The 25,476-nt window shown below is 46.5% G+C and overlaps 1 protein-coding gene across 9 annotated transcripts in view; it reads left to right on the top strand.

Annotated features, from left to right (window-relative positions):
* Positions 1–25,476, top strand: part of LOC140428486 (receptor-type tyrosine-protein phosphatase T-like) — a 1,877,905-nt gene that overhangs the window by 1,734,805 nt on the left and 117,624 nt on the right. For all 9 annotated transcript variants that reach the window (XM_072515007.1, XM_072515008.1, XM_072515005.1 and 6 more), the window contains 2 exons: positions 21,114–21,190; positions 22,808–22,844. In XM_072515007.1, coding sequence (XP_072371108.1) covers positions 21,114–21,190; positions 22,808–22,844 — 114 coding nt within the window. The remainder of the gene's footprint in view (positions 1–21,113; positions 21,191–22,807; positions 22,845–25,476) is intronic.

The raw sequence follows: 25,476 nt of genomic DNA, 5'->3' as shown, positions 1-25,476 counted from the left end.
GATGACAGAGGTTGCAAAATATATCTTACACTATAATGTTCTGAGTAAATACACAATCCCTGTAAACCAATAGGTCAGACATATTCCACTCTGAAACCAAGTGCCAGATGGCACCTTATCTAACTTCTTTGGATTTCTCCTCAGACCCTCTCAGATGATTATTACATTGAGAACTAACTAGTTCTCATTGGACTCCAGCCTTCACATGAGTATCTCCAAACTCAAAAATACACAATTATTTTTCCAAACAACGCATTCCTCGGCCATTTTCAGCAAGGATCCACTTCCAGGATTTCCAACTCTCCTTTCAATATTCTTCTGCCTTGAGTTGCCACGTGTATTCAAGCTTCCACACAATTTCTCAAGTACTCAGCCATGCCAATAGAACACTACTGCTTCATAGGCTGTATTAAGATGTTGCCAAATGTTTGATTTTCCACTGATGAGCTGTTCCCCATTTAAATCTGGTTACTGCAGCTGTCTCTTTAACTCACAGCACTTTCTCTGCCTTTTGCTTAAATTGCAATGAATAGTGCCTTGTTCAAATTCCAATTCCATTTGTCCCCTTGATTCAGTCTTCCTGGGACCTCTCTTTCTATTCTCTGGTTTCTAGAACTATCTGCTGCAGGATTATCCGTCAGCAGGATCCTCCGTTCCATTGGCCCGTTTGTTTCCTGCTGCTGGCGGTGGCCCACAATGGGAAATCCCATTGGCCGGCTGCGGGAACAGAAAATCCCGCTGCTGGCGGGGGGGGGGGGCACATGCCAGACAATGGGACTGGCAAGACGGAGAATCCCGCCCGTGTTGTTTAGTTTCTGGTACCTGCTTTCTTCCCATTACTCCATTGTCCTGCTTCTGCTTCTGATTCTGGCAGGGCTGTGAGAGCTGTTTCCTCGCTAACTGCTAAGCTCCTACTGTCTTGTGTTAAAATTAACCTCTAAAGTCATTTCTAACTTAAAGGTGGCCCCTGGTTACTGAGCAACAGCCAGTCTTCATTTAAGCTCTGTTTGCTTTTCGCGCCCTAAGTTCTCTAAGCACAATATAGACACAGTTTGAAATGAAATGAAATCAAAACACAAAAACAGGCAAACATCTTTGTTTAATATGAATCTAACTAGAGTTTAACCTTTTCATACACAGATACACTAAATCAAACTACATAAATCTGTCCCTTATTTCTAATATCCAACAATACAAACATAGAATACTTAAAACTACCTCTGTTTCCTGTTGCTATATTGGATGATGAGGCTTAGTTTACAGGCTGAAGGATTTGTCGCTGGTGCGAGGATCAAATAACAAGATGGAGAGATGGGGGAGGAACCTGGAGCAAGAGCATCCCAGGTTAGTTTTATAGAGTTTTTAGCAGCACTCCTACTCCTGCTGGTCTCACAAACACACCATAAAACCTTGCTACTAGTTCCTCTTAACTAGATTGTCAGCTGAAACTGCACTCACCGCACACACCATCCAGTATGGTCCTACAATGGCAAACAGACTTTAGAGGATTACATGTATATCATAGGATCCCAAATTTACATATTAAGGCGTTCGACTTGAATTAGACAGCAACCTGACAAAAACCCCAGGAGAACAAGACAGTGACAACAGTAGGGAGAGGAACAGGGCAGTAAGTTACTCGATCAGCAGTTTTTTGGGGCAGGAATACTACAAATTGCCTCCAGTTTATTATTGAAGGTTATATAGTTAAGGCAGCAATATTCTTGTACTCCTGCACCAGGTTGAGTTAAGTGTTCCATTATTCTCAGAAGTTTTACAATTAATGCACTGATAAAAACAGAGTATCTGATCTGCAGTTCTTATCCTTTCCTGACTGTCTACAAATAAAAGTTGCCCTGGGGTTTAGGAGGAACTGGAGAAAGTAACAGGAAATATTGATTTTGTTTGATTTAAAGAGACCAAAAAAAAAACATACCATGTTTTATTAAGTTCATCACGTGTTCACATAACATCTTTTTAAAACTGAACACGAAAACATACTTTTGTTGTAGCAGCTCTGGAACAGACATGCAATAGTTTATATATATTGTGCAGGCTTATTGATTGTTTTATGTCTGATTTAGAGAGAAGCTTGGGAGATGTCATTTAGGGATTACTACTCTGTACATGGTATAGTCTAAAGTTTGGCTTCAAAATATGAAAATAGGTTTCAGAGATAAAATCCAATTGAAAAGCATAACTGTGACATCTTGTTCCAAGAAAATGAAATGTAGTTCATAGTCTTTAGTTTTTTAAAAATTGAACTAATCAACAAGTTAAAAGGGAGAATTTCCAATTGGTGAAGTTAATATATAAATGTCCTAAGAACTTGTACATAATTAGGAACATAGGAATCAGGAGCACAAATAGGAAATTCAGCCCTTCTAGCCTGCTCCGCCATTCAATCAGATCATGGCTGATCTCTTCCTGGTCTCAAATCCAACTCCCTACCTGCATATCTTTAACCCATTTTTTAAAATCAGAAATACATCTATCTCCTTCTTGAAACCAATTAATGACCGTACTATGAGGCAGCGGGTTCCCCACATTCGCCACACTCTGCGAGAAGTAGTTCCTCCTCATTTCAGCTCTAATTCCTGTGCACTTTATTTCAATGCAAACATTAAATTTACCCATTTGTTCTAAGCAAGTTAAAACCGATGCGAAAAGAATGGCCCAGAAGTTGCTGGAAAGATAATGGCGAGATCACAGCACCATCGTTATTGATACCTAAAATCTCCAGCAATTAGTGTTCGGCAAAGGTTATGCCATGAGTTGCAAATTGCCACAAACTATCAGATGATTAGGTCCATCATTAGCCACAATTGTGGGAAATCATTGTCAGCAGTCCATGGTTGTCAGGAAATTGCTGTATTTGTAACATAAATACAGAAGAATCTCATCACAGATATTCAGGGTGGATATTCCATGTTGCAAGTACCTGTTAACACCTGATTTATAGTCCTTATTTATCATCCTTGGCGACCCAGAAAGCGAAGAACAAAACTGTGAAATCTCACCCCTGAAGGCACTAAATTGTTCTTAGAGATTGTTTTAAATTTAAGATATTTGTTCTTACTTTGCCTTTCTCTTTTTCTCTCTCTATCTTAATTCAATCTTTATTTCCTTCTGTTTACTTTTATTTCTGTGTCTGACTTCACTCGAAGTCACCCTCTTTCCATCTTCATTGTTTTCTCTGAACCTAGATCTTCCAATCAGCAGCAATGCCACCGACCGGCATCATGCCGGGTGACAAGCGTGAGCGCACGAACCGCGGACGGGGATGGGTGAGGGGGGTGGGCACCCGCTGGGACAGTAGCAGCAGTGTGTGGTGGGTCTTGTGTGCGACGCACAGGTAATGCCTACCTGTCTGGGGGCAGCGTGGATGGGAGCAGGGGCACAGTGGGCAGACCGGGCTTGGTGACGCGTGGACTGGCTGATGTTACCACTGGTGGGGCATCTGCACTGGGGAGGGGAGCAGTGTGCCAGGGAAGGTGGCAAGGGCCACGATACCTGCACCCTACCAGCTCCCCCTGCAGAGGGGCAGCCCCTCGAACCCGCACACTGAGGGGTGCCAGCACCTGGTAGCCCACTGGCTGTGCTGCCCCATGCACATCTCATTCGTAGGTCAGCTGGGGGTTTGTGGGGGGTGGCCTTGGGTGGAGGGGGGGGGTTGGGCACGGTTACTCATACAGCTGGTGGTGCTCTGCACATTTACGGGACGCAGCGGGCAGTCGGCAGAGTGTGCAGCCAGATGATTGCCTTGCAGGCCACGACAATGGCGGCCTGTACCCAGCCACCCTGGTCCCAGGGGGACACCCCAAAACCACAGCCCATCTCCTGGTCCCCCCTACTACAACCCCCAGCCCTAGCAGACATCCCCTGAGCCAGCAGCACAACTGGCAGCCCGCGGTTGCGCCTTTGGAGACCTGGGTTACCTCCTCCCTCACCCTCAGCAGCCACGGCACCCGGTTCCTGTTTTTGAATACCACAAGTGAACCACGCCGGCGTCACATCCGCTAGGTGAGCATCACGTGAGGCCTGGGACTACCGGGTCGAGCCCGTTAATGATATGCTAACGGCCGTTACTGTACAATTTTCATGCCCACCCGGGCATGGGGCATGAAACGCATCCATGTCGCCACACCATGGTGTTCTGTTGGGTACCCAGTTCCGACCTCAATTTTCATCTGATGCATGATTCCCCGCCTTATCCTGATTTGCAATTCCGGTTTCACTGGACGGAGAGTTGCGCCATAGTTTCCCAAAAGGAGAATCATGCTCCATAGCTTTCCACTTGAAAAAAAATTGTTCCCAATTAACAATTGAGTGCAAGATGTGCAAGTCTCTGGTTTCACGCTTAAAAGCATATTAAATCATTGTTCGTAGGAATTAGCCCCGAAATTGGGATCTAAAAGCAAACTTTTAAACAGTTGCATCTTATTAGCATAGCACCCACTTAGTATCTGTTTTCATCCTTTCGTTAAAGAAACCTTCTTTATGTTTATAACTCTCCTCCACCATCCCCAACATATTTACAACACAGTTTATGAGCTGAGCCTCAGTTACGTTTGTGAAAAAACGCAGCAAACATAGAGACACGATGGGCGCGATGAAAGGGAAAGGTTTCTAAGTAACATTTCAGGCAGGTTTTGCTGGGAGTTCTGCAGGGTTCTGTTCCCCACCGCTATCTAACCACACATAGTCTATTTTTCGGGTGCCCGCAGCAGTGAGAAACATCCCGCTATTTAACGCCCATCCTGTTAGATACGGGGCCTCAGCGGGGAATGCCCAAGACTGTACTCAGCCCCGTTTTCTGTACTGCGGAGCCCCGCTCGCTGGAACTCCTTCGTGCAGTGAGAGATCGTGATGTCATGTTTACATCGAGTCCCGATCTCTCGAGCTCCTGATGTGATCCGCGAATTTACCCTCCAAGCCGCAACTCACTATAATGGGTCCCCAGATCACCACTACCACCCCCCCCCCCCCCTCCGCAAACCCTCATACCCATGAAGTTTACCCCGCTCCCGGTCCATCACCGCCACATGCAGAATGGCCAGGGTGGCAGTGCCAAGGTGCCCGGGTGCCAGGGGGAAGAGTCAGGGTGCAACCCTGCCCTGTCCCTGACAATCCTTGGGCCTCCAATAGCCTGTGAGACCTCCCCCAAGATGCCATTCCCTGGGGAGGCCGATAGAATGCCGGCAGCTGGTTAGATCCGGCATCAGCACGGTTAAGTGGGCTCTTAAACAATCTCAGCTGTGCAAAATTGGGTCTCGACCATTGTAGTCAGGACCGGGGCATAACAGCTGTCAGGAAACCCAGGGGAGGCCTCTCCTGTAATTTACCAGCTGCGCCCCACTCAGATTCCAACGGTATGCAGCCGGTAGTTTTACTTTTATTCAGTTATCAGATAAGGCATTCAAAAATAAACATACAGTTCTTCAGGGAGATTCTCCCGACTTACGTCCTCCAAATGTGTCTTCTTGTATAGCATTAAAATAGGGAATATACACTATTCTAGAATTGGGAATGTTCAAATGAAAGAAAGATTAGCTTTTCCATTTTCGAAGAAGGTTTGTGGTACATTCAATTTCAATTCACAGAACAATACATTAAGGGTCAATCTAATTAGCATAATTGTGGCGATGTGATGGAGTGGCTGATGTAAATGTTGAGCTGCTCAAATCCCAGAGGGAAACTTGAAACAACTGCCAATGTGTCTGTTTTTGTAATTCATATCGTATGACGAGAGGTTCCAAAACCGGAAATGATGTCCCCGACTACTTGTGATGACTTTATGGTAAAGTAAATGTTTATTAAGACAATGGAAAACAATTTTGATTTAACTACCTTCAGAGCTACCCTTCTCTGTTCAGCAACTCCTTATAGATTTAAAAACCTGTAGAAAGCCAGTCATTTTAGTATTTCACATGGGATCTTTTTCTGTGACTAGCAGCAGCTGGTTCTTCAGATCTCGTGCTTCATTCGCACTGCATTCAGGGAGTTAACCAACGATTCCTGCTGTCTGTTGAGATCTAAAACAGCTACACTCATAGGTTTCAATATCTCCTTCAATACATTCTTTCCTTTCAACCTCTCCATTGTCTCACCCGTCTCTTGATTAACTTAATTGCCTTACTTCAACTCATAAGATTAAAAAGAAAAGTAAATTTACCCTGTCCTGACTTCACCTGCTGACACCTTTCTTTTACAAACTGTACATATTCTCCTTTGAACCACAACAGCTTCCATTCAAATCTACCCTGTTATTGCAACATCTGTTTGAAGTCCCTCAAGGCTCATTACCATATCAAACCGACTTCTTATTGTTAATTTCAATTCTGTCACCCTGTCTCTTGCTTCAATTACCTTACTCACAAATTCCCAATAGTGTTCAGAGATGTGACAAGGTTATTGCTAACAAAAAACATTGCAACTTCTTTGTTTTCCTGACAGTGAGTTTGAATTCCTGATTCCACTGGCAGAAAAGGAGCAGTGGCCCAATCTTCATCTGGTTATTAATTTCATACATCTACCATCATAAATAGAACTCTTGTATGCACTGTATAGGAAGGATTTTGTATATATTATTAAGTGTTTGCTTACTTCTGCCAGAAGTAATGATTGGTTAGTTTGTTGATAACCACAGTAGACTGCTGCAACTAATCAATCTTCTGGGGAGAATGCTTACAAAATTAACCACCTTGCTAAACCGGAGTGTTAATCAACAGAATTCTTGACTACCTGCAATAAGCCTCAGCTAACTAAACTGATCTAAGAATTATTGATGTGGAGATGCCGGCGTTGGACTGGGGTGAGCACAATACGAAGTCTTACAACACCAGGTTAAAGTCCAACAGGTTTGTTTCGATGTCACTCGCTTTCGGAGCGCTGCTCCTTCCTCAGGTGAATGAAGAGGTATGTTCCAGAAACAAATATATAGACAGCTTTGAATTTGTCTATATATTTGTTTCTGGAACATACCTCTTCATCCACCTGAGGAAGGAGCAGCGCTCCGAAAGCTAGTGACATCGAAACAAACCTGTTGGACTTTAACCTGGTGTTCTAAGACTTCGTACTAAGAATTATTGGTGATTGAATAAGTGTTCAACACACTTAACCCAAATTTCAACCTCCCTTATTTTGATGGAGGTACTAAGCTTTGGAGAGGAATTTGATATATCTGCATTAAGAATTCATACCCTATTATCTAGCCATGGTTCAGTGGTAGCCTTCTCATCCGTTGAGCCAGGAAGTTGTGGGTTTAAGTCCCAAGTACCGAGGGAGTACGGTATTGTTGGAATGGCCAGGTTTCAGGTGAGATGCCTACCTTCTTGGATCTATGTGACTGCACTTAAATACTTAAGCCTGTGGGTAGGGCTAGAGCGCTTAAGGAAACAGAGAAGCCCCCAAGGAAAGGACCAGGCTCTGTGCTGACACCATGACCGTGGTTTTGCACCCACTTTCGCTGTGAGCACCATCGTGGTTTGGGCACAAAATAGCGCCAGCGAGATCTTGTTTTCTGGCTCTCCCCACCCTTGCTGGCGACTTAAAGAGGTTCCCGCCCAGGTAGGACGGAAAGCTCATTTCAATAAATTTAAATATAATTAATGGGCTTCCCGACCGCATGTTTATCCCCACATTTGACAGAGGACAGTGCCGGGGGGCCCTGTGGGGAGCTCCATTTTAGGAGGGGGTTCTCCATATTGGTTGGAGGGGGGTTTCCATTGTGCATGTAGAAAACCTTATTATGCAGAGGGTAGTGGGAGTCTGGAATTCGCTGCCCGAGTTGGTGGTAACGGCAGGGACCCTAAACTCTTTTAAAAGGTACTTGGATCTGCAGCTTAAGTGCTCTAAGATACAGGGTTATAGACCGGGTGCAGGAAGATGGGATTAGAAAGGGCATCTGGATTTCCTAGGGCTGGCATGGATCTGATGGCCCAAATGGCCTCCTTCTGTGCTGTAACTTCTCGATGATTCTTACTCAAATTCCGTTTTATCGCATGAAATTTTATGTGTGCTGCAGATTGCACTGGGCTGAATTTAATGTGCCCCACCCCCTTGGAGGTGAGTTTGGAGGCAGGAGGAATGCTGTTTGAATGGGCAGGAGGGTGTGGGATGGAGACCCAGCCACCTCCATGCCTTCCCCTGATTAGGTCCAGGGCGGGATACCATTGAGGACCAATTAATGCCCATTTAAGAGACTTATCCCACTGCTGCTAATAATCAACCAGCAGCGGGCAAAGAACTCACCATGTGGGTACACCAACAAAAACCCCGATAGCGTTTACTGATTGAGGAGCCCAGCAGTAGGAGGGTGTTGATTACTACAAAGCAAACCCTCTGCCATTTCTTGCCACCTCCTTCCCAACCTTGCTGGAAACTCCTGCCCGCAAATACCAATCTGCCCCAATTTACTTTTTTCTGAAGGTTCAATGATGCTCACTAGTGACGCAGTTGATAATGGAGAGCTGCTGCCCTCTGAGTGGCCGACAGCTCTTGGGGGTGGGATGTGGTATTTTTACTTTCTTGGGGGAAGTCCTGGAATTAAATAAAAACAGAAAGTGCTGGGAAAACTCAGCAGGTCTGGCAGCATCTGTGGAGAGAGAAACAGAGTTAACATATTGAGCCTAACAAGACTCTTCTTCAGAACTGTGTCCTCGTTGTAGCTGGGAGATCTGGAGGTATGGTTTTGCAGGGGTGCCACCTATTTGGATGGCAGACATGGGGCCCCCTGCCTTCCTCATTAAATTCCAGTTTATACTCTTTTTACAAAAATTACAAATTAGTTATCATACTGATTAATCCCAACTCAGTCTTCTCAAGTCCAGGATTAGGCTCAGGGCTCCTGTCTGCAGCATTTTTAAAGGCTTGAAAGGTTTTCCAGTGGCTAAACCTGGACAAAGTATTCAATGTCAATGTGTACCTGACCGGGCCACAATTGCAATTTTCAGTCTAGCTTCCTCTAACACATGCTGTTTTAGTGACATAAGTTTGCAAATCAGTCTCTGTGGTAGTATGAAAATGCTTCATTAAATTCCTCTGTTCACACAAACCCACATCGGTAATTAGTAATTGTAATGACCCTCAACAGCTGGTTTACCTGTTCAGCTCGAGTCTTTTTCAGAGCCTCAGACATAAATGAGTCTGATTTTTCATTTGAAGTCTACACTAGATGGTAGCAGAAGTGTGCCCTCTGCCTGTCTGTTACCACTGTGAAGCCTGAACTGTTCTGAGGCCTGGGCCTCATTTACAGCCAACCAGCGAGCGACAGGCGAACCGCACGCGAAGGCATTTGGGATAGACAAGAAATCAGCAGGTTCTCAAGCTCCTTTTTGTTGGCATTTTTTTCCCATATTCCCAGTTACTGCTTAGACATTCGATTTTCTATGTGCATTATAATGTAACAACACAGTACCATGTTTCTGATGGGACTGACACTGAATAATTCATAAATAAATGCATGGAATCTACTTCAAGTATAAAAGCGGGTTTCTGTAATTATAGTTCATCCGACTTTTGAAAATTGATTCTTATATTGTTTTCTTTTCTTATCAATAGAGTGTTTCCTGCAGTGTTTTTTTTTATTTAATGGGAATGAAATGGAAAAATAATATAAAAATGTGGATCTATTTCAATCTTCGCTGTATTACATGAAAGTGGTGTAATGCGATCAATTCTTAGAATGTACAAATGTAGATAAACATCAAAGCAGCAGTGGGATTTATTGGCTGTAGGATTTATGATGTGTGGCTTTATGTCACATACAACTGTAACTTCACTCCTTGATCGCAGACAATGCGAAAGGTTGAACTGTGAAGGTTGCTTTTGAGAAATCGCTGGGACAGAAAGAAGTTAACTTGCTCTGTCCTCTTTAGTGATACATAAGCCATGATAAGCCCAAGTCATTTTCAATTGCAGTTGGCAATTTATAATTACTTGGGCTGACAAGACAATATTATGTTTGTAAAATGCGGGAAACATACTGCAGGCATGAAGCTAGCTTGTTAGATCTCAGGTAGCGAAACGTCACCAATCAAGTTGAGTTTCCTGAAAACAGTCCCTCATCTTCCATTGTGAAAGAATTGTCCCTGTTACCAAAATGAAGCGTTTAACACTTGCTTATTGAATATCTCACATTAGATACATGTTATTTGTTATTTGTTAATAATAGATGTTATTTGTTAATGATAGATGTTATTTTGTTGTTTTTGTTGTCAAGCTACACCTAGCTCAGTCTCTCAGTATACAACATTAATTGACAGCATGTGTCAATGTTAACATTGACAGATTAGTGCATTGTCTGTACTATTTTTTGTCAGCTACGTAGCTGACTCGTAAGAAAACCTTTCACTCTGATTAAGAATATCCAAGCCAAGCTTCTGAGAAATCTGTGTCAGTAGTTTCCATTCTACTTCCAGGGCAGCACGGTAGCACAAGTGGATAGCACTGCGGCTTCACAGCACCAGGGTCCCAGGTTCGATTCCCCGCTGGGTCACTGTCTTGCAGAGTCTGCACGTTCTCCCCGTGTGTGTGTGGGTTTCCTTCGGGTGCTCAGGTTTCCTCCCACATTCCAAAGATGTGCGGGTTAGGTGGATTGGCCATGATAAATTGCCCTTAGTGACCAAAAAAAGGTTAGGAAGGGTTATTGGGTTATGGAGATAGGGTGGAAGTGAGGGCTTGAGTGGGTCGGTGCAGACTCGATGGGCTGAATTGCCTCCTTCTGCACTGTATGTTCTATCTATGTACATTCGCCTGTTATGAAGCATACACTCTGTTCCTTTAATAGCGCAGATATATCATCCCTCAATTGTTGAGATTTTGCTGTGTGTGGCGAAGGAATGGCTGTTGCCCTTCACCTTGCCACAATTGCCCATCGAGTTTTAGCACCCTCATCATTGGAGAGTTCTACTCATCCATCATCTGTTTGAATTCAGCACCTTCTACAGGTGATCTATGGGGCGCAATTGACCCAAAAGTTGACTAAGTGTCATTTTGGGCGAACTTCGTAGGGTGTTTGGCACGATCGAGATCTGTATCATCCGCACGTAGTGCGAAAAAACGAGCCCCCCCAATGAAACGCACCATGTCTGAGTCCCCAGCCGTCTGATTCGTCCGACTCATACCTCAGCTGCTTTCAGCTAACAAGGGGGAGCTGCATTTAAACGGTCCCTCAACACTCACTCCCAGTGAAGTCAGGAGTATGACAGCATGGACCAGCTCATCATTTTGGGGATGCCGACCTGGCCAGGTTTCTCGATGGTATGGATGAGAGGGGGTTGGAGAACCAGCATCAGGGTCAGGAATGCTGCCTGGGAGGCAGTGGCAGTTGCAGTGAGTGTGGGCAGCATGACCGGGAGGACAGCCGTCCAATGTAGGAAGAAGGCGAATGACCCCCTGCAATCTGCCAGAGTAAGATACCACCTCTCTCCTCCTGGCATCAGTCCCGCCTGCCACCCATCAATTCCCAAACTTCTATTGGGATTCAAGGCCGACCGGTGCCCAGGGCCTGATGGCCTACATCCTAGAGTGTTAAAGGGAATGGCAGCGGAGATAGTGGATCCATTGGTTATAATATTCCAAAATTTCCGAACACTGGAAAGCTTCGGTGGATTGAAAAAATTCTAATGGAACGCCCTTGTTCAAAAAGGGAGGGTGGAGAAATGTAGGAAATTATAGACCAGTTAGCTCAACATCTGTTGTTGGGAAATTGTTAAAATACATTATTAAGGAAGTAATATCAGGACATTTGGAAAGTCAAAACACAATCCATCAGAGTCAGCATGGTTTTATGAAGTGTAAATCATGTTTGACTAATTTGCTCGAGTTCTTCGAAGATGTAACAAGCCAAGTGGACAATGGGGATCCTGTAAATGTAGTATAGGGACTGGTTTAGCACAGTGGGCTAAACAGCTGACTTGTAATGCAAAACAATGCCAACAGCGCGAGTTCAATTCCCGTACCGGCCTCCCCGAACAGGCGCCGGAATGTGGCGACACAGGCTTTTCACAGTAACTTCATTGAAGCCTACTTGTGACAATAAGTGATTATTAGTATTATTATTCTCTGGACCTACAGAAGGCTTTTGATAAGGTGCCACACAGAAGTTTAATACACAACGTTAGATCACATGGGGCTAGGAGTAATTTATTAGCTTGGATAGAAGATTGGCAGATGGACAGAAGACAGAGAGTCGGGATAAATTATTCTTTTTCTGGATGGGAAGATGTAACTAGTGGAGTACCATATGGTTTGGTCCTTGAGCCCTGATTATTTACAATCTATATTAATGACTTGGATACAGGGATAGAAGGTTCTATAATCAAATTTACAGATGACACTAAAATAGGTGGGACAGTAAGTTGGAATGAGGAAATAAGGACCTTACAAATGGATATAGATAAGTTAGGTGAGTGGGTCAAAATTTGGCAGATGGAGTTTAACGTGGATCAGTGTGAGGTCATCCATTTTGGTTGCAAAAATGGGGAGGCAAATTATCGAAATGGGGAGAAACCTTGGGGTGCTCCGGTGCAGAAGGATCTGGGTGTCTTTGTGCATTAGTTGCAGAAAGCTAGCATGCAGGTAATAAAGAAAGTGAATGGAATGTATAAAGAGTATAGAGTATAAAGGTAAGGAAATGTTGTTGCAACTGTACAAGGAAAGTAATGAGGCTCACCTGGAGTATTGTGCACAGGTTTGGTCCCCTTATTTGAGGAAAGATGTAGTGGCATTGGAGGCAGTTCAGAGGAGGTTCACAAGATTGATTCCAGAGATGAGGGATTTGTCTTATGAAGAGAGATTGAGCCGTTTAGGCTGATACTCTCTGGAGTTAGAAGAATGAGGGGAGATCAAATTGAGATATATAAAATGATAAAAGGTACGTATAAAGTCGACATGGAGGGGGTGCTTCCTATTGTGGGGCATTTCAGAATGAGAAATCATAGTCTCAGGATAAGGGTTAGAACATTTAAAACAGAGATGAGGAGAAACAACTTCTCCCAAAGAACTGTGAATCTATGGAATTCGCTACCCCAGAGTGTAGTGAACTCTGGGGCAGTGAGTAAATTTAAGGAGGAGTTAGACAGACTTTTAATTAGTAATGGGTTGAAAGGTAATGGGCAAGATGATGGAGCTGAGGTCATGATGAGATCAGCCATGATCATATTTAACGGTGGGTCAGGCTTGAGAGGTAAAATTGCCTCCTCCTGCTCCTAGTTCTTAAGTTCTTAAGTTGTCCAAAGATGCGCAGGTTAGGTTGATTGGCCATGATAAATTGCCCTTAGTGACCCCCAAAAAAAGGTTGGGAGGGGTTATTGGGTTACAGGGATAGGGTGGAAGTGAGGGATTAAGTGGGTCGGTGCAGACTTGATGGGCCAAATGGCCTCCTTCTGCACTGTATGTTCTATGTTCTAAGAAGAAACTATTCTGTCTAATTCCACTATCCAACTCTTGGTCAGTAGCCATGTAGGTAACAGCACCTCAAGCACAAATCTAGTGTTCTTGATAAATAAAGGGATTTTTTGATTAATAAGGGGATCAGGGGTTACGGGGAGAAGGCAGGAAATTGCGGATGAGGAACCTATCACCCATGATCAAATGGCGGAGTAGACTCGATGGGCCAAACGGCTGAATTTTGTTCCCATAACTTATGGTCTTATGGTCTTATAATAAGAGGGAAAGGGCAAAGGTGGGAGCGGAATCCCAGAGGTCCAAGCCCTCCCATCCTCCCCATGGCGAAAGGATCATGGAGATCATGTGGGGTTGCCCGAGGAGAGAGCAGTGACCAACAGCGAGATTGATGGGCACCAGAGAAGTGAGGATCTATTGTCCCTTCATCCAGATGACTTGTCTCAAGTGAGTTGTTGATGTCCCACACAATTATCCTTCCCTTTCAGTGACCACTTGTCCCTTGTCTTGCAGGATAACCATCTGATGAGGCCGGACATTCTGGAGTTGCTGCTCCTCCTGCCACTCAGGAGAACACCTTGGAGGAGAGCTCCAAGGAGAGCACCGGCAATGTGTCACAGCTTTCGCCTGCACCGTCCACCAGCCCTGAGACATACACCACAGTGGGCAACATTAGCAGACAGGCTTTGGAGGCACCATCTGGTGAACACCACACAGCTGCTGATGCATGATGCTCATCGGTGGAAGCAGGAAGATCCGGGGAGATAACAGTCCAAGGTCTGCTGGATCCCAGGACTCAGCTGATGCCAAGTCTCTGCACAAGGTTCTCCCATTGCTGACGCAAATGATAGGCCGCAGCTGTGACAGTCAGCAGGGCATGTCAGCAACATCGCAGTGACTGAAAGGCCGATTGGAGGAGTCCCAAAGCTTTCAGGCACAGGGGATTGTGCAGCACCCAGGCCAACACTGCCAACATGGCGACCGGAATGGAAAACCTGGAGCACGACGCCCGCACCTTGAGTGGAGATGCCCAAGGCATGGCTCAGTCTATGGCGACCCTGGCTGAGGAACATGTGCCAGATGCGGATGTACATTGCTGAGGCACTCCAGAGCGTGGCCCAGTAACTGAGGACCATCTTTGAGGGTGTCAACTGCATCGTGCAGACAGTGGGAGCCTCCAGAACTGGCAGTGCCAGATGACTCCGAGGCTTCTGGAGCTCACTCCAGCTGCCCCTTCGTCCCATGGAGTCATACTTGGCGTGATGGACACCCTCAGGGAGGAGAAAGCTTGGATCCCATTCCGGGCCTTCCATCAATGAGACTAAGGCGGTCTTCAATTCTTCTGAATCCACTCCCCCCCCCCCAACACACAACCCCCTTCTGACACTGGCACATCTCAAGTGCAGTGGGCAGAAGAGGGTGGCATGACGACACCTGTAACACTGGTAAGGTGCCCCCCAGCTCCAGGCCCTCCAAAAGATGACCGCGAAGGGCATCAAAGGCCACAAGGCGCGGAAGGCAGTAGGCTGCTTCCACCTCTGATGTGCATCCTGAGGGCACACCTAGACGTAGCACTAGACCATGGAGAATCAAGAAGGGTGAGGAGAACTGAGTGGGCACAGGTGAGATCACTCACCATAGCTAAGGGGCATGGAAATCTGTCCCATTAAAATGTTCACCATCAAAACATGTCACACCTGTTACATGTGAAGTGTGCATCCTCACCCACTGTTTCTGCCCTCCAGATATGATGAGGGCCTCCCTGGCCTTCTTGGCAGGTCCAACCCTTGCTGCTGCATGTCCTCCATCCTCCAGCTCCTCCTTTGGCTCATCCTCAAAACCGTCCTGCTCCTCCTTTACCTCAGACGGGGCCGCATGTTCCTCCTCCTCCTCCTCGTCCAGCATGTTGCACCGCAGCTGTGCCAAATTGTGGAGGGCACACCAAACCACCACAAAGTGGGAGACTCTCTGAGAGCAGCCCTGTGCATTGCACAATGACAGCACAGGTGGAAGCCTGGGCTCCATTGTATTGGATCTGTATCGGGTCTCTGTCTGGATCTCAGGCCTCAGCACTGGCGTAATCAGCCTTGACCACAGCGGGTATCCCTTGCCCCCAAGACCAACCTGTCATCCTGGGGTGGTCTTAAAGTATCCCAGGATTTGGCTGCCATGCAGGCTCACAGGATAGCATGAACACACGTGCATAATTCTGATGTGGTGGTCACACAGGATTTGAAAATTCAGCGAGTAGAACCCCTTCCTGTTAATATAGGGCACTCCCTGATGCACCGGTGCTTGCAGGGTGGCATGAGTGCCATCGATGGCCCCCCTGGACTTGGTGCATCCCAACCTGGGCCTGGTCCTGGTCAAGGGTGATGTCGTTGGATTCCTGGGTGTACAGAGCATCTGTCACCTTCCAGCTGCACCTGTGGGTTGACAGTTGTGAAATGCCGCACAGGTCCCCGTTCGAGCCCTGGAATGGCCCAGTGGCGTAGAAATTATGGACTACAGTGATCTTCACAGCTACCGGGTGTGGAAGTCCTCCTCCAAGAGGTGCCAGGTCCCGAAGAACGTGGCATAGTGCCGCATTGTCTCCCTGTTGAGATGCAGTCTTCTGTGGCATGTGCTGCCTGTCATCTCATTGAATGACCAATGACTCCTGTACACACTTGCAAGTCGTTGGCCTCGCCTCCTGGCCCCCTCCTCAGCCTGACGGGCAGCCGGAATTAGAGGGTGTGACGTGGCTCCCTGCACATGTGGTGCTGTCTTCTTGGCTGTGTTGGCCTTGCTGCTTTCATCAGCATCTGTCCCGCTCGGCTGCGACAAGCAGAACAAGGGCAACCCCTGCGGGATCAACGACAGATTTGGAGAAGGAGCGAAACCGATAATCAGTTAGGTCTTCCATCCCGGGATACTCAATCCCGCAAGCCTCCCCCACCCTTACCACGACTGTTCCACACTCTCTCAGAGTGCCATTCAGCGAGCCCGTTGTGCTGGAAAACTCGCCCTGTACACTCACTCCCGGCCAGATCAGGAGCCCCTCGACCCTGGACTTCTACCAGCAATATTCGGAGGTCATGCCCAGTTATCCTCCACTCATTGAGATGGTTACCCAATGGCCATGAGAGGGTCCTCAGTGGTAAAGTCCTGTTCTTTAGTGTTTGATTGTTGTCAGCTGCCTCTATGATGCTGACACTCCTACTGTACAGGCACGCCATTCATGCATCAAACGTTGCAGGGCATCCAGTCCACTAACCACCCTCTCAGACAGGCCAGGTGTTCTTTCGAGGAGGCGCTTGAAAGTTCAGGGAGCGTGAAGTACTATCACAAGAAACAAGGCTTATCCCTCCGTTTTGTCTTCTAAATGCTGGACCAGGTGAGAAAAGCAGTGAGAGGCTTGCCAGCTCCACAGCTGGCTTTTCTCGCCATATTGTCCAGGACTTTGAAGAAAAGAATCCTGGCAGGGCATTAAAAGGCTGGCAACGTCGGCTTTCCAGAGATTGGGGTGTCGTTTAAAAACAGGATCCCAATCTCTGGTATGAAGAATGCCCTGCCCCCATGGTGACCCTCCCTCCCATGCACACAGGGAACCTCTCCCCCCCCCCCCCACCCCCACCCCATATACGGGGCCCCTCTCATGTATCTGGGCCGCACCAATTAAACCCCGCCCCCCGCAAGGAGCTCCCCAGAGGGCACCCCGGCACTGCCCCCTAGCAGTGCCGTGGTAGTGGCAGTGGTAATGCCAGGCACTGCCCGGCCATGTCCCTCTGTCACTTGGGGGCTGTGCTTACCTGTGTGTCCCTGGCGTGGTCACTTTGCATGCTTCACATTGCTCCAGATCTTTAGTAAACCTCCTCGATGTGACGTCATATCGAGGGGGGAAATCCCAATGTGAGTGGAATTATACAGTGGGAAGCCCGCTAATGCGATGTCAATGTATTTAAACGAGGTTCCCAACCTTCCTAGCTGGGAACCTAAGGCAGGGGATATGAACAATTGCGCCGCAAGACCTCACCAACAAGAATCACGAACAAGAATCACGTTTTTGGCCTCTCTTGGGATTTTGCGCCCACGTCGCCATTTGCACCCACAGCAAACACGGGCACAAAGTCCCGGCTCTATTTTTAAACAGTGACCCATAGTTCTAGATTCTGCGATACGAGGAAATCTTCTCTGAACTGCTTCTAATGCATTCACATCTTTCCTTAAAGAAGGAGACCATTACTCTACCCAATTCTCACCAATGCCCTGTACAGCTGAAGCAAAACTTGCTGATTTTTGTGATCAATTCCCCTCACAATAAACAATAATATTCTTTTAGCTTTCCAAATTACTTGCTGTACGTATAGCCTTTTGTGATTCAAGCACTCGGACACCCAGATCCCTCTGCACCTCAGAGAGCTCTGCAATCTCTCACCATTTAGATATTATGCTCCTTTTCTATTCTTCTTGCCAAAATGGACAATTGCACATTTGCCCACATTATGCTCCATTTGTAAGATTTTTACCCACTCGTGTAACCTATCTATGTCCCTTTGTAGCCTCCTTATGTCCTCGTCACAATTTATTTTCCTACCTATGTTTGTATCATCAGCAAATTTAGCAACTGTACCTTCAGTTCCTTCATCCAAGTCATTTACATAAGCTGTAAAAAGTTGAGGCCCCAGGACTAATTCCTCTGGTACATCACTCGTCACATCCTGCCAAGCAGAAAAACACCCATTTATGTCAACTCTCTGTTTCCTGTCTGCTCGCCAGTCTTCAATCCATGCCAATATGTTACCCCCACCTCACAAGCTGTTATTTTGCACACCGTTAAAGCTCAGTTTCCCCTCAGTGTACCAGGTTTTACATTGGTCTTTCATGCAATAATAGTGGATAATATCTGTGCAGTTTCCATCAGCAAAGATTGCAACATAGTAGCTTGTGGAGGAGAAGGGTACCACTGATAGTCACTTCCCAATTTCTTGGTAAGACTGTGGGTGTGCAAATGCCAGGAGTTGCTGTTTGTATCTGTGATACGAGCGCTGACAGGTTCGGCACCAGTGGTACAGCAAAGAATTCAGAAAGCATTTCTCAAGATAAAGAGTAGTTTCTTGGACACATTGTTTTTGATGTAAACTTGCAGTTATTCTGCATGTTGCTTCAGGCGACTTTCATTTTCAAGGAATATCACCAGCAGCTTTTCAAAAAAAATGGAAGAATATTAATTAGCCTGATTCAATTTCTTGTTTCTTACTGTTTTGCTGACATCTGGTGAAATTTGTAAAATTTTATGTTTAAATGTTTGTTCCAGTTATCAGTCATAATCATTTGGGAATTTGTGAACTTCAGGCAATAACACTAGTTTATAAAAATATGCCTCTTCTAACCATTTACTTTGCACTTGACTGAAACCATTCATCAAACAGATCTTGTAACTTAAAAACAGCAATCCATATTTTAATTCTTGGAATATTAAACCTAATTATATTGTCCCTATTTAAATGTCATTCTTTGGACATTGACAAAGCTACATGAATTAACCATACTTCATTGCTCTGAGAACGTGAATGGTAGGCCTGTCTTTGGCTGGGATTCTCCGAGCCCGTGCCGGGTCGGAGAATCGGCGGTCACGCCGGAAATTCCCGCCTCGCCGCTCCGACACTGGGATGCGATTCTCCGGCGACTGGAGAATTGGCGGCAGTTGTGCACGCGCAGTCGACGGCGCGCCACTCGGGAGCCGTTGAAAACGGCCCCCGTGGCGATTCTGCATGTTGGCCCGCCGAGTTCCGCCGGAGTGATTCCAACCTGGTACAGCCCGACGGGAACTCGGACCCACGGCCGAGGTGGCTGTCCTGGTGGGGGGGGGGGATCAGACTCTGGGGGGGGCCTGCACGACGGCCAGGCCTGCGATCGGGGGCTACTGATCGGCAGACGCGTGGGATCTGGAGGGAGCCTACCCCCTTCTCCGCGGGCCCGCTGTGTGGCTTCGCCATGTTGCGCGGCGCAGAATTGGCCACCACGCCCATGCGCCGGAGTGGAAACGGCCACCACGCGCATGCTCAGACCCGTGCCGGCAGTGCAGGGCCGCGTATCGGTGCCGGTGCAGCGCGCAGCACTCCGGCGCCGTGCTGGCCCCCTGTGACGCACTGAATCGCTGGGCCAGGAGGCCCATTGACGCCAGCGTCAACACTTAGCCGGGATTTTGGAGAATCCCGGCCCTTATGGTGATGGAGCTCCCATTATGACAGTGAAGAATTCTACAACACTAACACAGGAATGATGAACAGGCAGCAATACATGTCCAGATCTCAGTAGTTATGTGCATAGGAAGGAAGCATGAAGGAGATGATTTTTCCAACAACCTACTTCTCGGTGGTTGAGGTCACAAGGGAGGCTGTTAAAGTAATTTTAACATGTTGCTCCAGTAACTCCTGCAGCTCATGCACGTTGTAGCCTCAGTGGCAGTGGATAGGTGGATATTGAATCCAGCTGCAGGGGCCTCATTTAAATGCACTGGTGTGATCCAGACGGAATCAAACTTCTTGAGCATTGTTGCTGTTGCATCCACCCAGGAAATTGGTGGATATTCCATCACACTCCGCCCATAAGCTTTGCCATTGGTGGTTAGGCATTGAGCAATCAGGAGGTGAGCCATTCATTGGACTTTAGTAATCACAACTGTTTTCCTCTGTGTCAAATATAACTCCAGTCACTCAAGAGATCCCCCACACTTGCCCCAGCCCTCCTTTATCATTTGTTTTATGGATTGGGCCTCAAGGGGAGGCCACATGGGACCTTCCACTGAACACTTTGGCTGAAGACAAGTGCAAACAATTCCACCTTGTCTTTTACATTTACATGCTTGGCTCCAACATATTTGAGGATGGGGACGTGCATACAGCCCCCTACCCCCGTTAGTTATCTGGTTATTTGCCACCATTTTCAACTGGATATGGCAGCACCAGAGTTTTCTTCTGATCAAATGATTACCCGGCCAATTAACTTTGTCTATAACGGTATGGTGATCACTTCTATCTTGGATAGATGTGTCTACAACAGATGAACTGGTGAGGATGAGGACAATTAAGTTACTTCTTTATGCTGTTTCTCACCTGATTATTACCCTATTCAACAGCTCTGTTCTGCAGTGCTCAAGCAACTCACCTTGTGCTGGTTACTGCCAACCCATTATTTGTAGTGGACATTTAGGTCCATCACCAAGACAACAGTCTGTGTCCTCACTTACCTGAGGGCTCCCTTCAGGTGATGCTCACCACCGAGAAGTGCGGATTCATCAGATGAGGTAGGTGTTATGGGAGGTGATGATCAGCAGGAGATTTGCTTGACCCGATGATCTGAAGCCATTGGCCTTGCTGATAGCCAGAGTCATGTTGAGGATTCTCAGGGCCACTCCCACAGGACTATGCAGCATTGTTTCTGCAACTCTGGTGGTCCTATACTGCTAGTGGTATAGGACATGCTCAGGCATAAAGGTGGAGGTCTCCGGAATGTTGGCTGATCGATCTGACTCAAATAAAGTTATGATTAAAGTACATATCCTGAAGTCCTTGCTAACAGTCATTTGATTAGTTGAATAATTATAGTGTTAAGATTGAATTTCACTTTATTTAGAGACTAGTTACAGATAATTTTAAAAATGTAATGTTGACTGTGTTTACGTTTGCTCATAAAAGGTGATATTAATCCCTTTTTTGCCCTAGATGATCATTCTCGAGTACGACTTCAACTATTAGATGGAGATCCCCATTCAGATTATATAAATGCCAACTACATTGATGTAAGTTACATTCAATCATTTTTCATGTAGAGTAAAATCAATGTTCAAATCGAAATACTGTACAGCAGAATCTCAACATTTCTTTCCCCTTGATGAAAAACTTTGCAATTGTCCTGTTTTAATTTTTTGCTGGGGGTTGGTGAGTAGTAGTGGGAAAGAAGTAAGGATTCCAACTAGTTACCTCAAATCTCACCCCTTACTGCTGGGTCCGCAACGTGTCTGGAGATGAGGGCTTTGCATTTTAGAGGTGGGTACGGCGGCACAGTGGTTAGCACTGCTGCCTCACGGCACGGACCCAGGTTCAATTCTGGCCTCGGGTGACTGCCTGCGTGGAGTTTGCACTTTCTCCCCGTGTCTGCGTGGGTTTCCTCCGGGTGCTCTGGTTTCCTCCCGCAGTCCAAAGATGTGCAGGTTAGGTGGATTGGCCATGCTAAATTGCCCCCTAGTGTCCAAAGGCGAGGTGGCATTACTAGGTTACGGGCATAGGCCTAGGTAGGGTACTGTTTTCAAGGGTCAGTGCAGACTCGATGGGCCGAATTCCATGATTCCATGATTCCCTTTCATGCATTGGGCGCATGATCCAGGCACACATTGTTTGGCAACATCGTACAAGCTGGTAGAATTGAGGACCCCAATAGTTTCCTAATAGCAACAGAAAAGCAGTAGACTCATTGTTAAATTAATCATTCTTAAACTGGAACAGACTGGTGTAACAGGGAGCACTGTCAATGACGTGGGTTCCCCGCACCCCTTATGGCATTACTCCATCCCTGGGAGTCCACATTTGGCCAGCCTGTCAAGGGAACTTTTTCTCCTGTCATATTTCCAGCAGCATAGTAATGCACCAGGAATGCAACTCTCAGCTGCTTATGTTAGCTGCAATTTAACATGGTTCTGACCTTAATTCTACATAGATGAACAGATTAGGACCAATCTTGAGAGATTGGCACTGCCAATTGGGATCTTCACCTACCTCGAGTGCATACCAGAAATTCCCCCAGAGTTTTTCCAACATCTTTCTAACCGTCTTGCAGGTGGGTAAGCGCCCCTGCCAGTAGCATGGGCACGTACAATTTGGCCCTACCTTCTAGGAGTTGATGGAAACTTTGTATTTTGCAGATCATTATTTTACAATAGGTGCTATCAGCAAATGTTCCCGACAAGCTGTTTGAACACTTACATTGTGTTTGAAGTGTCTAAAAGACACTGTATTACTGAAGAATAAATAATTACAGAGTGGCATGAGAGTTATTTAGATTTGTGCCGCATCTCTTTTTTTTCTATTGTGTTGACGAAGCGACCGTCTACATTCCTTTGTAATTGACCAATTACTGAATGAAAAAGTGTGAACTTGTGTTTTAATTCGAAGTTGCTGCATTAGATGTTTTGAATTTGACTTCCCCAAGCAAAGCTTCAGCCAATAAGAATGCCCATTAGTCGTTGTGCAATTCCTTTTTGAGCTTCATTCTGTTTTGCATCCCTCCCCAAGTTCCTTGGCTGAGCTTGGCTCTCTGTGTCGGGAATTTATAAAATCGACTCTTGCATCTGAACTGGGTTCACCAGAAAGATGTTTTTGTTTTCTCTCGCTGTTGATTTGCTTTCCACTTTGTGTTTCAGGGTTACCACAGGCCACACCACTACATAGCTACTCAAGGTAAGCACAGTACGAAGTCTTACAACACCAGGTTAAAGCCCAACAGGTTTGTTTCGATGTCACTAGCTTTCGGAGCGCTGCTCCTTCCTCAGGTGAATGAAGAGGTATGTTCCAGAAACACATATATAGACAAATTCAAAGATGCCAAACAATGCTTGGAATGCGACCATTAGCAGGTGATTAAATCTTTACAGATCCAGAGATGGGGTAACCCCAGGTTAAAGAGGTGTGAATTACATCAAGCCAGGACAGTTGGTAGGATTTTGCAGGCCAGATGGTGGGGGATGAATGTAATGTGACATGAATCCCAGGTCCCGGTTGAGGCCGCACTCATGTGTGCGGAACTTGGCTATAAGTTTCTGCTCGGCGATTCTGCGTGTTGCGCGTCCTGAAGGCCGCCTTGGAGAACGCTTACCCGGAGATCAGAGGCTGAATGCCCTTGACTGCTGAAGTGTTCTCCGACTGGAAGGGAACATTCCTGCCTGGTGATTGTTGCGCGATGTCCGTTCATTCGTTGTCGCAGCGTCTGCATGGTCTCGCCAATGTACCACTCTTCGGGACATCCTTTCCTGCAGCGTATGAGGTAGACAACGTTGGCCGAGTCGCACGAGTACGTACCGCGTACCTGGTGGGTGGTGTTCTCATGTGTAATAGTGGTATCCATGTCAATGATCTGGCACGTCTTGCAGAGATTGCCATGGCAGGGTTGTGTGGTGTCGTGGTCACTGTTCTGAAGACTGGGTAGTTTGCTGCAAACAATGGTTCGTTTGAGGTTGCGCGGTTGTTTGAAGGCAAGTAGCGGGGGTGTGGGGATGACCTTGGCAAGATGTTCATCGTCATCAATGACGTGTTGAAGGCTGTGAAGAAGATGACGTAGTTTCTCCGCTCCGGGGAAGTACTGGTCGACGAAGGGTATTCTGTCGGTTGTGTCCCATGTTTGTCTTCTGAGGAGGTCGGTCCGGTTTTTCGCTGTGGCACGTTGGAACTGTCGATCGATGAGTCGAGTGCCATATCCCGTTCCTACGAGGGCATCTTTCAACGTCTGTAGATGTCTGTTACGCTCCTCCTCGTCTGAGCAGATCCTGTGTATACGGAGCGCTTGTCCATAGGGGATGGCTTCTTTAATGTGTTTAGGGTGGAAGCTGGAGAAGTGGAGCATCATGAGGTTATCCGTGGGTTTGCGGTAAAGCGAAGTGCTGAGGTGACCATCCTTGATGGAGACGAGTGTGTCCAAGAATGCAACTGATTTTGGAGAGTAGTCCATGGTGAGTCTGATGGTTGGATGGAACTTATTAATGTCATCGTGTAGTCGCTTCAGTGATTCTTCGCCGTGGGTCCAAAGGAAAAAAATGTCATCGATGTATCTGGTGTATAACGTCGGTTGACGGTCCTGTGCGGTGAGTAGGTCCTGTTCAAACTTGTGCATGAAGATGTTGGCATATTGGGGTGCGAATCTGGTCCCCATGGCTGTTCCGTGCGTCTGGATGAAGAACTTGCTGTCGAAGGTGAAGACGTTGTGATCCAGAATGAAGCGGATGAGTTGCAGAATTGCGTCTGGAGATTGGCAGTTGTCGGTGTTGAGTACTGAGGCTGTTGCAGCAATGCCGTCGTCATGGGGGATGCTGGTGTAGAGTGCCGAGACGTCCATTGTGACGAGGAATGTTCCTGGTTCAACTGGTCCATGGGTGCTGAGTTTCTGTAGGAAGTCCGTCGTGTCGCGACAGAAGCTGGGCGTACCTTGTACGATGGATTTCAAGATGCCCTCGATGTAGCCAGAGGTTCTCACACAAGGTCCCATTGCCTGAAACGATGGGGCGGCCTGGTGTGTTGGCCTTATGTATTTTTGGGAGGCAGTAGAGATCTCCAATGCGGGGAGTACGTGGGATGAGAGCACGTAGGGTGCTCTGAAGATCTGGATCCAAGGTCTTGATCAGTCTGTTAAGTTGCCGGATGTGTTCTTTGGTCGGATCAGCGGGTAACTGTCTGTAGTGTTCTTGGTTGTTCAGTTGTCGGTATACTTCTTTGCAGTAGTCCGTTCTGTTCAGTACGACAGTGGCCCCTCCTTTGTCTGCTGGTTTGATGACGATGCTGCGGTTGGTCTTGAGAGCGTGGATGGCATTGCGTTGTGCTTGGGTGACGTTCGGGGCTGTCTTGTGAATGCGACTGATGAATCTGACATTGACGCGACTCACTCAAGGTAAGGATAGCGAGGACCAAATTTCTATGCACAACAGTATTTTTTAATGTTATTCTGAAAGTTCCATGCTGCACTTTATTTGTAAATATTCAAAAGGAATTGCCTTGTAAAAAAAAAGTTCTAAAAATGTGATGGTTATTTTAAGTGTTTTTGTTCTGGTGCAACAGGTAATTAGATTTGAACTAGAATGGTTGAGAGAGGCACAGTGTCACTTTCTAGCTGCAGGTTCTTGGATCCAGTGGCGATTGTCATGATATTCAGATAAATATCATGGTGCAAACACACATACACACTGATGGACAGATCAACGGACCAATCAACGCACACGCACATCACAGCCAATCACAAGCAAGAGCACACGCACTATAAAATGGGGAACACCACAGTTCCCGCTCATTCCAGCAGGAGACAGCTCAGGGCACAGAGCTCACAGCA

The sequence above is a fragment of the Scyliorhinus torazame genome, chromosome 8, assembly GCF_047496885.1.
Source record: "Scyliorhinus torazame isolate Kashiwa2021f chromosome 8, sScyTor2.1, whole genome shotgun sequence".
In the NCBI taxonomy this organism is placed as follows: Eukaryota; Metazoa; Chordata; class Chondrichthyes; order Carcharhiniformes; family Scyliorhinidae; genus Scyliorhinus; species Scyliorhinus torazame.
This window is presented reverse-complemented; position numbering and strand designations above follow the sequence as displayed.